At 34.4% G+C, this 13132-nt stretch overlaps 2 protein-coding genes across 2 annotated transcripts; both read left to right on the top strand.

The window, feature by feature from the left end:
* On the top strand, positions 3885–9128 carry LOC18606532. The gene is made up of 8 exons (XM_007040196.2): positions 3885–3932; positions 4106–4407; positions 5024–5293; positions 5479–5543; positions 5700–7287; positions 7372–7541; positions 7752–7941; positions 8043–9128. The coding sequence occupies exons 3-8, from the start codon at positions 5107–5109 to the stop codon at positions 8627–8629; spliced, it is 2787 nt and encodes a 928-aa protein (XP_007040258.2). The 5' UTR covers positions 3885–3932; positions 4106–4407; positions 5024–5106; the 3' UTR covers positions 8630–9128.
* LOC18606531 lies at positions 10323–12458 on the top strand. Its single transcript, XM_007040195.2, has 7 exons — positions 10323–10517; positions 10620–10706; positions 10822–11052; positions 11188–11343; positions 11495–11548; positions 11622–11768; positions 11895–12458. The coding sequence occupies exons 1-7, from the start codon at positions 10323–10325 to the stop codon at positions 12249–12251; spliced, it is 1227 nt and encodes a 408-aa protein (XP_007040257.2). The 3' UTR covers positions 12252–12458.

Here is a 13132-nt window from a genome sequence, read left to right as displayed (position 1 = left end):
TTTGTAAAAAAAAATTAAAATTATATAAATATTTACAATTATATTTAACTCTATCAACCATAAATGTAGTATTTAATCCAAAAAATTTCAACCTAAATAATATAACTTTAAATATCAAATAAAGTAAAAATATAAATATAAATAAATAATTGAATGAGTAAAGTAACTTAAATTCTATGACTGTAATAGGAGTTTATCATGCCTAAATTAAGCAAGTCATAACGAATACTTATTTTTATAATTATCGTTAACTTCATATCTCTCTTCCTCATCTAACATAATGCAAGTTAATCATCTAAATTTGACTTTAGGTATGATTTTTTTTAACTTTTTTATAGAATGATAATTCAAACTTAATTTTTACAAAAAAAATAAATTAATGTACAGATTCCACAATCAAATAATCAAATATGAAAATATTTATATATATTTTTTAACACAATAAATATTTTACACTTAAATATTTAACTTATTAATAAGTATATCTACCATCTACTTAAAGATTTATATTTTTCAAATATTTTTTTCAATTCAGACCCTCAACATCTCAATTTTGTTCAATTTAGTCCTTATACTGTATATTTTTGTTCAATTTAATCCTTATAACGTGACACAACAAATTTTGTTTAAAGATTTTTTTTTATTTACCACATGACATTGACATATCAACAAGTCAATGCCACGCAGTATTGTCACGTCATCATATTAAGGCCACATGGTATTGTCATATCATCAAGTTGATGTCACGTGGCATGCTACATCATTAAAATATACAACGTCAATGTCGATATTAATGATGATATCATTATTTTAACGGTAAAATTAAATGTCATTAGTGAGAGAAATTAAATTAAAAAAATTTCCAAAATAAATAGACTAATTGCTTCGATTTTGAGTATATTGACTAAATTAAATAAATTATATGAATATAGAAACTTAGTGAGTATTTTAACCATTTATTTTGAACTAAACTTCTTCCATCAATTTAGATACAAATTAGATCACATTTTTCAAAAATAAAAAAGTTTAGGTTGTGTTTGTCTAGGGTGATTACGTTGATACTTATATGATTTATACCGCGTAATAAAATCACTGTATTTGATTAAAATTTAATATTTTTTACACAACAATGATCTAAAATCAATGAGAGTGATTGAATTAATGTCTTGAAGAATAATCTTTCCATCCGAAAAAATAAACAAATTTTTCATCGAAGTGAAATGATCTATAAAATTAATTATAATTAATATTATCCTTTTAATGTGTGAATAAAAAACTTAATTTCTCACATTATTGTAATTACTTTTATATAGTAAACATCTACACTTAATATATATATATATATAATATTCTTTGTACCAAATTCAAAAGTACCTTACTTGTTTTTCATATGTTATAATTTTTTTTCTCAACAAATTCATTATCATTATAATAGATTTAGTTTCATTTTCTAATTCATCCAAAGATTTTTATTTAGTTAATATTTTAGAAGTTTATTTATCTATGGATAAATATATTTCTCATATTTATTAATTAAATCATTTAATTATACCTTATATACAAAAAATAATATTCTAATATTTTACAAATTATTATCTCCATACAATATTCAAATTATTATTTTTCCATTAATTAATAATTAATAACCAAATAAGATAATTTTAAATCACTTATTATAAAATTACTGTGGTAATAAGATCGCAGTGGAGATTAAATCACTACGGTGATGTTGAAAATGAAATCAAACACTAACTCAAAACATTGAAATTTCCATATTTTACAAGCAACTAATCTAAATGTGAAAATGTCTTCCAAATTTAATTTTACTTTTTTTTTTCAGTTAAGTAAAACCTTATATTTAATTATTTGTAGCTATGGTAGGTTGATTGCACATGAATTTGGTTAATTTGGTTGTTGGACTAAGTTTGAAAATTGGGATTAATTTGAATTTCAAGCATAAGTTTGGTGGTGTTGAAGCTTGTAAACCACGAATGAATCCAATGAATTTATCAAACATTTAGAGAATAATTTATTTATTTATTTTTTTCCAGCTTATGAATTTTTGCCCTTCTAACAAACTCATTGATGTTTCCACCCAGTTTATGTATCACTTTCAGACTCAAAATCCAATGGCGTAAAACCAAATAAATCTAAAACCACTAACAAGCTAATATATTGCCGACCAATCAGGCTATAACCATAATTGATACTAATCGTTATCAAAACCGGTTTAGTTACTTAATAATTAAATAATAATACAAGAAAATTAGACTCTTATGATAAAATAGAAGACCGATCAAAATCATTGAACATTCTAGTTAAGCTGAAATTCAGAGGTAACATGTCGATTTAAAAGAAAATTTTGGGATTCAAATTTAGAAATTTTATGAAAAATCTAGGTCCGGCTTAATTCAAATTCAAGTGCATGGTTGTAATGTTGTTGGACAGGTGGTGGGATTGGGTATAGTTTTAGGGGTTGTTACCCAGTGTCAGGAGCAGTGGTCCCAGTGTTTGTTATGTCGGGCCCAACTCAAAACGGTCCCCAACCCCCTGAGCCCAACTGGGCAGCTGGTCGAGATATGGACGGCTAACCCAAAATATAGGCAATTGATTTTCCCATCGGAACAAACCATCCAGCTTTCACCGTCCTGAAAATCTTATTGGTAGCAAACTAATTTGAACATGCCTTGTAAATCAAACAATCATAAAAAAAACATGGGTTCACACTTTATGATATAAATCTCATATGACAATACTATCTCATTGTTATATATTTGAAACCTAAAACATGTGAATAATTCATGGGTAATTTCTTTATTATTTGATTAAAATCTATGTGAGAATTATTTGAATAAATCATGCCAGCACCTACAAATATTGAATTATTTTGAACCGTATATTTAATTAAATCTTTCCAAGATTATGCATTCATGTTGCCTGATGTATTGGATGACTTCGAAAGGGCGTGACGATTATCTTTCTATAAAATATAAAATATTATAATTGTAGGATTAAATATACCATAGACCATAGTGATTAAATAAGCATCATTGCAGACATGAATACTAATTGAGCCAACATAAAGAGTGACAGCAATCTTTGATCTTCTTCTCCATATAAAATTTACAACTATATAATGTCACCAAGGCGCAAGCGTGCCTTCCATAATGATGCATATTTATTACAAATAGTTTAGGATGAAAATTTTGAACTTCAAATTTACCTTATCTATTGAAAACAAGTTTAAAAGTCTCAGGAACCATGAGAAAAGGACAGAGCAGCATCAATGGCGTTTACCTAGTGGACATTTCGATATAAATTCGCCTTTCATATCAACTTCAAGCTAATTGGATGTACAGAAAATTGAAAATCCAAAAGGGTCACATGAAGACAGCCATTTTCAAAAACAGTTTTAACGTCCAGACAAACGTTGACAACGATGACAACGTCACTGCACCTTCCCCCCTCCCTGACAGTAGCGTCTCTGCAAGATCAATTCTGTCGTGCATGACGTCCAACACGCTGCCGTTTCCTAACACGAATACTCCCAACTCCTACCATCAAAATGGCCAGGCTTTCACTCTCAAAACCATTAAACTTTCCATTACAAAGGCTAAACATTAAGACCATTTCATGGAATGCCAGAGAGTGAGACATAGTAACCTGGTACAGTGCTTTTTGTTTTTCGACCAGAACAAGGATAGGGAAATGTAATATATTTTTGAAAAACATTTAATATTAAATTGATTTTTAAATTAAAAAAAAAATCCAATAGTATACTGTAGAAAGCGCCAGAAATGTGAGTCAGTGAGTAATATGTGGAATTGAGCAGTGAGGGGGGACTGGTGATGATAGTTGAAAGTTTAATTGCAGAGAGAGAAGAAAGAGAGGGGGAAGTAAAAGAAGACAGAAGGTTTTGCTTCATTTGAAAGGTTACCCCATAATAACGTGTAACATATTATATATCTGCAACCTTACTATATTACTAGTCAATGTCATAATAACTCTCTGCCATCCTTCATCTTTAAACCAAAATTTTCTTTTTCCCTCTCCTTCCATGGCTTTAACTCTCCATTCTTTTCTCTTCTTCTCTTCTCTTCTACAGTTTGTCTTCAATGCCAAAAAGTCTCACGGACCCAGTGCCAGAAAAGCACCATAACAAGAACTGGTCAGTGGAAGGAATAGAAAAAAAAAAAAAAGTGGTCATATGGGTAGATGAAGGGACAAGGTTTTTGGTTTTGGCTTCTGCAGAAGATGAGCAATGCATGAAGATGGTTTTTTTTTTCTTTCAAATGGTTCAGAGTTCAGACATAAATAGAATGCCAAAGTTTTTAATATATTGAAACAGGGGTAGTTGATTCTGTTCTTCTTCTTCTTCTTCTTCTCCTTCAACACAAACCATTTCAGGTACTTTCTCTTTGTATCTCAAAACATGCTTCTTTGTATTGATAAGTATAGATTTCCATTCTATGTTGATTTGGTGTGTGCTTCTTCAACCTTAGCTGATCCAGCGGGTGCTGAAAAGAAAATGGAGTTACTTTGCTTTGAACTTGCTGGCAGTGGCTTGAACTGGCTTTTAATTCTTTGATATGGCCTCTTGTTTCATGGAATCTCCAGAACTCATTCCCCCTCTTCATGAAATTAGCAGATTTTTACTTTCTTTTTTATTTTTCATTTTCTGGGGTCTTAGATGGCTTTGAATATTTTAGTTTGTTGTTCATTATCAGTACAATCAGACACTTGTTTGTAATCGAAATACTCTACGTATAAGCATTTGTTTCAACCAGTGTCATGGTTCTTCCACCCATCGTTGCTGGGTATGAACGTATGGTGTCAATAGCACACCTAATATTTAAATTCTATGAGAATTACCTCAGCAAAAAAATTCAAATGTACATGATTTTGACTTTTCGACTTGCTTCTGGTGTCATTGAATATCCCACTGACAATTTTAGTCTCTTTAGCTGATTAACTGATTAACTTTATAGTCTCTTCAATTCTTTTTCCTTGTTCTCATGCTCAGGTGTTCATCTGATGCTGTTGCATCAAAGAGGTAGTGAATGAACACACAATATGCTTCATAGTTAGTACTCATCCACCCAAAATATGGATAGGAGATTGCCCAGGAGCCCATCGCTTAAGAGCCCTGTGCTGTCACCTAAAAGCCCTGCAATCTATGAAAAGTACAAGTCAGGATGTGCATTGGGATTAATTCACTTCTTCGATTTTCGCCAAGGTCATTCCCATGGGAAGCTCATTTCTGATAAGAAGCGCGTTAACAGACAGGATAAAGGTCAAATTTTGCTTTTGGTTGTGGATGAAATATAATTTCATTTTCCATACGAATCAGATGTACTGATAAGTTCTTTAAAGTAGATTAATTATTCTGATTTTATCAATAATTGTCACATGCATGTTTTAAGTCTTATAGCTGTCATGTACAACTAAATTTAATTTATACTGATTTTTCATCTGTAGGTGATGGTTATACAAGGAATAGGTCTGATTTTCTCACTAATGAGGAGAAGGATCAATGCAGAGATGTGAGCTTGTTAACCTGCTTTATAATCAAATTCTATGCATATTATGAACAAGGAAATAATCTATGCATCCTTAGGCCTATTGCAGATGTTGGTAATTATTCTTTCTTTGCAACAAAGAGCAAAAAGATTCTGAGATGAAAATTTAAATTTTTTCAGGATGCACTTGATAGCAAGAATCTTGGGGTTAACTCCAGGAAGCCAGAAGTTAAACGAATTATAAAAGAAGAGACGCCTGTGAAGCTTCAGGTAAAGAAGAACACAGCCATTGCTGAAATGCAAAATCTACAATTTAACCCCAAGCTTGTTGGTCATTCAAAGGACCATAGGAAGGCAAGCAAGAATTCCAAGAAATCCAGTCGCTTTCCTGCACGTGGTTGTAAGGATAGAGCAACAGAGGGATGTAGGCAGCCTTCTGATCAAAATATGGTTGACAAATTTAACAACAACTCGGCATCACTGACAGAAGCATCCGGCGATGATGAGGATACTAACAATGGAGGGACTTATAGTTGTAAAAGCAACGGTGGTGGGAAGCATTATCGCCACACTGAGATTAATCTTCGAGTTCATATGAATGAAGCGGTTGAAGCTTTTGTAAATCAGAAGTTAACTGATGGGGAGAACCTCGATAGAAATGAGCTAGCCAACCGGTCTAAGAATTTTATAGATGCATTGGAGATTTTAAATTCCAACAAGGAATTATTCACGAAACTCCTACAAGACCCAAATTCACTGCTAGTGAAACATATTCAAGGTTTACGGCATTCTCAGGCAAAGAATCAGCAACATCAATCTTCCTCCAAAGCTAAAACATCACACTGCCAGCCAAAAGAAGCAGGGGAATGCGAACCTTCAAACACAATAGTAGTCTTGAAGCCTGGCATGCAAAACTGTCCTGATAGAATCAGTAATTGGCCATCACCACAGTCTCATTATAGCTTGAGGAAAAAGGAGAGGAGTGCTAGGCCAGCATTCTTGTCTTTTGAACACATGAAAAGGAAATTGAGGCATGCTATGAGGGTAAACAAAAAAGAGCAGTGCCAGATGTCCCTTGATGGTATTCATAAATCTCAACGTGACTTCGAACAGTTCGATGAGGGTGGTAAAGAAATGAGCAGGCAGGCAAATGAAAAAATTTCTACTGGTAAAAGCTATCCCGACGTTCGCAAAATGTCCGAATCTTCCCCTGAGGTCAATAGAAGAGATGGGATGGGCCAAACAGAGAACTTTGGTTCAGGGCCTTCAGGCATCGGAGGCAAAGCTGCTTCTTCCACAGAAAGTTGCAATGGAACCTCAAACCTGTTAACTATAAGGCATCTCAAAGGAAAATTTCACTCTACGAAACATCTTTCAGAGATATTAAATAGCGGAAATGAAGATTTGTCTAGAAAACAGACCCTGAGAACTATGGATAGATTAATGTCTTTGCCTGAATACGACTTGTTGCCCCTACTTACTCCAGGAAGGAACAAGGAACATAGATTTGCTTCCCCGCAGATGAGATTTTCACCATACAACAATTTTCCAACTGCCAATGGATACAAGTGGAGGGTTCAGAATGAAAAGAAGAGCAGCTGCTTAAGTTCTTCTCCCATTAAAAATTTAGGGGCAGATCCCATGTCTGATAATGAGAAACCAGATGATCGATTGCAAGGTGAAAAGAAAAGTATCCCCGGCAATTTATCTCCTGCCACCAAAGTGCTTCCAACTGTCTATTCCCCTAGTGAAGATTTGAGTCACAAAGGTATTTCTTGGTTATGAAAGAGAAAAATCAAATTTCCATTCTACATTTTTCCCTCACATAATATAATTTTTCTTATCTGAGCAGTTAATCAAACTTCTGTATGTCCTGGGAATATCATGGAAAGAAATCACGCAGATAGATGGGGTGAAAGTAATGCTTTGGAACCAAATGGTGTGCAGAATACCAACACCAACCCAAGAACTGAAGCAGTCAACACATTCGGAGACAGTGAATTACTTGAATGCTTAAAACTGGTAAACTGTTTTTAATTTTAATTTTTTTGTTATATTTCTTTCATTTTCACGCTTTAAGTTTCTCCAGTGCATCAACTATTCACCTCCTATCTTTTTGTCATTGATGTGCTGTGTTTTCTCTGTTACCTTTTTCTTGTTCTCCTTCTGTTTAATTTTTGTTGTCTTATGTGCTAAAATTATGTTCGATCCTGTCACTTTGGTTATTTTTAGGATTCACCTTTAGGGGATCAAACATCATCTTCTTCAGTACATGTTTATTCTTCAAGTCCTTTTCATATTCAAAGAGCAGAAGATTCTGATAGCATGACTGACAGAGCAGAGCAGCCAAGTCCTATATCGGTTCTTGAGCAGTTCTTTGTAGAAGATAACACTAGCTCTCCTAGCACCATATCTCTAGCAGGTGAATTCTTATACTAGAAATTACTTACTATATAGAGAACACCTTTTTCATTTGTTATATAAAATGCTGAGTTAACATCTGAACATCTGAACCTTGTGCAGCTGAGCCACCAGTTGGGCCATTTTGTATTGAAGAACTCTATGCATCTTTGCTTGTGGAATCCCATTTGGATCTGAAGAGTAATGCAGGTACTTCCACGGACAAGCAAGGATCTTTGTCCGAGTACATAAAAGCAGTTCTGCAAAAGTCAGGTCTCAATTGGGGTGAACTCTCTAGGAAATGTCATTTGTCAGACCAAATGCTTAACTCGTCCTTGTTTGATAGTGTCGAAGTATGGCCAGACAAGTCCTGTGCTGATCGTAGGCTGATTTTTGGCTACATCAGTGAAGTCCTTTTGGAGATATATCAATGCTATTTCAGATGCTCTCCTTGGGTATCACTTGTCAACCCAAGACCTCGACCGGTTCTGTTATCAAAAAATGTGGTTCATGAGGTGTTAAGACATGTAGATTGGCTACTCTTTTCAGAGCTACCCCAACAAACATTACAGCAACTTGTTGAAAAGGATTTGGCCAAATCTAGAGTGTGGATGGATACTGGAATTGATACTGAGGAAGTTGTTACTGAGTTAGTGGACCGCATCCTAGAGGATTTGGTAGTCGACATTGGAGATTGGCTGCAAACTTAAAGCAGTGCATGTTGCTTCGTGTGCTTCTTCCCAAATGGCATCAGCAAAATAGAGGCAGTTTATGCAGGGCAACACAGCTAGTGTCCCATATTTATGGAGACGTGACCAGCCTCTTTGGATGTATATTCTAACCTCATGTTCACTCCTAACTCCTAATTTTGTGTGCAGAACAGTGTGCTGGCTCTAGAAGGGAGATTTTTTTTGCTGGTTTGCAAGAGGTTATCGGTCTGGTCTGGTGCATGGATTCAGTCGATGGTCTAGACTCCCTATATGCATAGTTTACTTAATACTATCAGTTATAGCTTTTACTTGACACTAGTTTAAATTTTCAGTTCCAAAAAGATTTCCAGCAAGACTGGATGAGCCAGTATACACATACAGCAATATTGGCTTATAGCTTGTAATTCCCAAGTAAATTATTCAGTCCACTAGTCTACACATTTCAGATGTATATACGTTTTTCATGCCATAACCTCTTCCATTTATTGTCTTTCTTTAATATCTTTTTTTGGGTGAAAACCTGCTCTCTGTTTTGTTTTGATCAATACAAATCAATTCCATAAATGGAGAAAAAGAACAGAGCGGGCCAAGAAACACAAACAGTACTATATTAGCCTTGAATGTTCGTTACCCCCAATTTTAACTGATATGATATGGTAATAAACAGCAATGTTAGGGTGCATTGCTTTTTACTGGCGACTTGCATCCCTGGAGAGTTACCGTCTGCTATGGGGGCCATGGCCATTGTTGCTTGTAAGTTTCAATGAAGTGATAGGACTTCAAAAACTCATTCCGCTTTTTGATGCCAAAGTGGCAGCAAGTCACTTTTCCTCTAGAAACAATATAAACATAGTGACAAATGTAAACAAGAGAACAGGCCAAGAAACTCATTTATCAGTCTAAACAGTGGTTTTCTTGTTTTTTCTTTTTATTTTTTTAATTTGACATTTTACTATTATTGATTCACTGGGGTTTGGGACTCAAGAAGAACCAGAAATGGCAGTTAGCAGAAGGCAGAAATGGTGTGCTACTCGTGTTTCAATTCAATTCCCATTACATTAATGGAAAGTTTTAGAGTGTGTTCATGTCCAGCATAAACTGCACCATTTGACCTGCAGTCATCTTGGATTTCTTTGTAGTTTATTTCAAAAAATAGCTAGATATGTCAGGTATTCTCCTTATGGCTAGCAAAGCTTGAAGAATTTAATGTCCAACAGAAAATGATTACTAAGATTATTTTAGGCTTTTTTTTTTTTATTTTAAGGATGGTATGTTGAACTTTTTTGGTGCATGAGTTGGGGTGCTAGATTTAATGGATTTATGCTTAATGGTGGGTTTGAATAGTTGGCTTCTTTCATGTTATGCTCTGAGATGATTAACCCTTAATAATTTGTCCAGACTAGTCTTTCATTTGTGGGAAGCAATAATTTACATGTTATGGAATGTCTTAATTCTCTACATTAAAAGAAAAAAGTGAAACTTAATATCAATTTTCTTATATGAGTTAAACTTACCAGCAATTAGTAAGCAATAGCTAATTGGCATTTACTTGTCATAATTCTTAGACAGAGCTATACCCAGTTATGGAAATGTACCAAAAGTCACAACCTTTCATGTATTTAAACGCATGGCTGGACTTTGCAAGACAAGCAAGAGAGGACTTGCATCTGTTTCAATTGTTTCCTGACCCACCATGGAAGCTGAGTACATGGTCATTCCTGCCGGATACTCTAGGAACTTCATGTTACTATTGCTTGTGCAGATAATGATTGCTCTCTTATTAGGAGCAGATGCAGTCCAAGAATGGAAAACATTATCAGAAGAAGAAAACCTGGAGATGGAAAGACAGCTCAAAGTTATCAACAAACCTCCTATTAAGAGTTTCCTGGTGAGCTTATAATGCCAAAGCACTGATTAAGGGGGTATTTTAGCATCTCTTGTTATCTATGGTGTCTGAAAAAAATTGTTACCTTTTTTTATATGATAACAGACTGAATATGGGGATATCTTGGATTGCATTGATATCTACAAACAACATGCTTTTGATCATCCTTTGCTCAAGGATCACAAAGTTCAGGTCAGCAATCTTTCCCCACTATTTTCCCTTTCAAGTTTCATGTGACAATGGAACAATTAATATATAACCAGTATAATCACTCTGTTGATTAGCTTTAATTGTGAGTATAATACAGATGAGACCAACAAGAATTCCAAAGGATCAGATGATGGGAGGCAAATCTTCAATGAAAACTAAACCTCCGCGCTTTCTGCCCGAGAACATAAGATGCCCACCAGGATCAGTGCTCATTAAAAGGACTACAAAGGAGGATCTAATCATGGCCAAGAAAATAAAAGCTTTAGGATTGAATTATCCAACAACTTCCCGTTTTCACAGCAACGATGCTGCTCCGAATGGCTATGTTGTAAGCAAAATCTATCATAAAAATTTGTTTTATATATATATATATATTTTTCCCTTGATCATCAAAATGTCTCCCAAGTAAGTTGTTTTTAAAGTTATTTCTATGGTATTCTCTCTACCTTTTTGGTGAATACAGTCTGCTAATGCTGAATATACCAAGCACAACTTTGGAGCAAAAACAACCATGAACGTGTGGAACCCTAGTGTTTCACCTAATCAACTTAGCTTGGCTAGTATGTGGATTGCAAATGGCCCTGTCGACACACTCAATGTTATACAGTTTGGGTGGGGAGTAAGTAACTGTTTTGAACTCCTTTTCTTGTAGCCTTCAAATCAAATTTCATAGTAAAAAATTAAGGGCCCAAAAGATTAGTCATTAATGGGGTTCCTATAGGAACTGATTTTCTGATGTTTTTGCCCTGGTTTCTGGCTTTTACTTCCAGGTCCAACCACGTCTTTATTCGAGCAACTACACTCGGCTATTCTCCTACTGGACCGTGAGTTTTCCAACCTTCATTTCTCTTTAACTCTCTATTCCCCGTTTGTGCTAATTTTGTTTTAGGGAAACAGGTAGATGGTTACAAAAAGACAGGATGCTATGATTATCTTTGTCCAGGATTTGTACAAGTCAGCACTGAAATAAGCCTTGGTCTTGTTCTGAAGCAAATTTCTACTTATAATGGTACACAAGAAGACATAGAAATCAGAATAATTAAGGTGAATTCTTTTCATCTGTTCTTTATCTGGGAAATTTCATCTTTGTAAATTTGGTTTTAGCAATTAATAATTTTAATTGTTAGCAACAAATGCTTTTCCTTCTAACAAATACTATTTTCATGCTAGGATGGGGAATGGTGGCTCCAGTTCTACAGCAAAATTGTTGGGTACTGGCCAAAAAAACTGTTCTCTTATATGTATGGTGGTGCCAATTTTATTACATGGGGAGGACAGGTTTACAGCCCAGCAAATGAGCCTAGTCCTGCAATGGGGAGTGGCCATTTACCAGAATATGGCCATGATGGGAAATCTGCCTACTTCAAGCAGATGCAAATATGGGACAATGGAAATTTTGTTTATCCAGATGGCGACTCTCTTAAGGTTTATTCTGATAGACCTCAGTGCTACGATGCACAGACTACTCACGAAGATGGTGCTCCCTATCCAGTGGATCTTTTCTATGGGGGCCCCGGCCACTGTTAACTTGTATGTAAACAATGAAGTAATAAGAAATCATGCATTCATACAGAGAGAGAAGGTTTAAGCAAATAAGTGCTTAACCAATGTTTTTATTCTAGTGATGATCTGATTTCTGATGAATGGTTTGTTCAACCTTGAAGACTTTGAGGAAATGAAAGTGAGGGAAGTTCTTACTGGTGCAATTTCCAGGTCCACAAAGTGTTCCAACGAAAGAACGGTACAGAAATCTGGCAGAGTGAATGTATACCAAAACTCTGACTGTTGCATGTAATCTGAAAGGCAGCAATGGAGATTCAAGCAATTGTGCACCAACACAATGACAAACTTGGGGTAAGTTAATAATTCAATTGCATCCTTGTGGAAATTTCACTGAACCTCCATAATTAATCAAAAAGATGACCCCTGATTGAATATTTGGTAACAAACTGTGTTAACATAAGAAAAAACGTCCTGCTTACTTAAATGTTTTGATATTTTTGTGTTATTGCAATGATTATCAACATGACTTCAAGTCATAATCAATCTTTTATAGTTCAATTGTTCGGATAATTAAATTTAATTGGTTTATATTGTAGTGTATTTTAGATTTTTTGAACTCAACCTCACCTCATATTCAGAAACTGACTATGATTAATAATAAAAATTTATCTATAAAAGTCAAGATATTGTAAAAGCACTCCAAATCTTGGATAAGTTTGAATCTAGATATTGTAAAAATTGAAGACTAGATATTGTAATTTGATGAGGCTGGATGTAGTGTTAATAGAATTACAAAATTTTAATTAATAATAGTAATAGACATTATCTTCCCAAAAATAATAATAATAATAATAACAATAGAGATTGAATCGCCTCCGGATTACTATCATTATCCGACCCGAGTT

Source organism: Theobroma cacao, chromosome 3 (genome assembly GCF_000208745.1).
Source record: "Theobroma cacao cultivar B97-61/B2 chromosome 3, Criollo_cocoa_genome_V2, whole genome shotgun sequence".
Classification (NCBI taxonomy): domain Eukaryota; kingdom Viridiplantae; phylum Streptophyta; class Magnoliopsida; order Malvales; family Malvaceae; genus Theobroma; species Theobroma cacao.
This window is presented reverse-complemented; position numbering and strand designations above follow the sequence as displayed.

What these genes read in the sequence shown, in the direction of transcription:
- LOC18606532 (XM_007040196.2), top strand. Translation starts at nt 5,107, where the DNA reads ATGGATAGGAGATTGCCCAGGAGCCCATCGCTTAAGAGCCCTGTGCTG. An exon ending in CGTTAACAGACAGGATAAAG is followed by an intron (nt 5,294 to 5,478) that starts GTCAAATTTTGC and finishes TTTCATCTGTAG; the next exon opens with GTGATGGTTATACAAGGAAT. An exon ending in TGAAGATTTGAGTCACAAAG is followed by an intron (nt 7,288 to 7,371) that starts GTATTTCTTGGT and finishes TTATCTGAGCAG; the next exon opens with TTAATCAAACTTCTGTATGT.
- LOC18606531 (XM_007040195.2), top strand. Translation starts at nt 10,323, where the DNA reads ATGGAAGCTGAGTACATGGTCATTCCTGCCGGATACTCTAGGAACTTC. An exon ending in CTGCTCCGAATGGCTATGTT is followed by an intron (nt 11,053 to 11,187) that starts GTAAGCAAAATC and finishes TGGTGAATACAG; the next exon opens with TCTGCTAATGCTGAATATAC. An exon ending in TAGAAATCAGAATAATTAAG is followed by an intron (nt 11,769 to 11,894) that starts GTGAATTCTTTT and finishes TTTTCATGCTAG; the next exon opens with GATGGGGAATGGTGGCTCCA.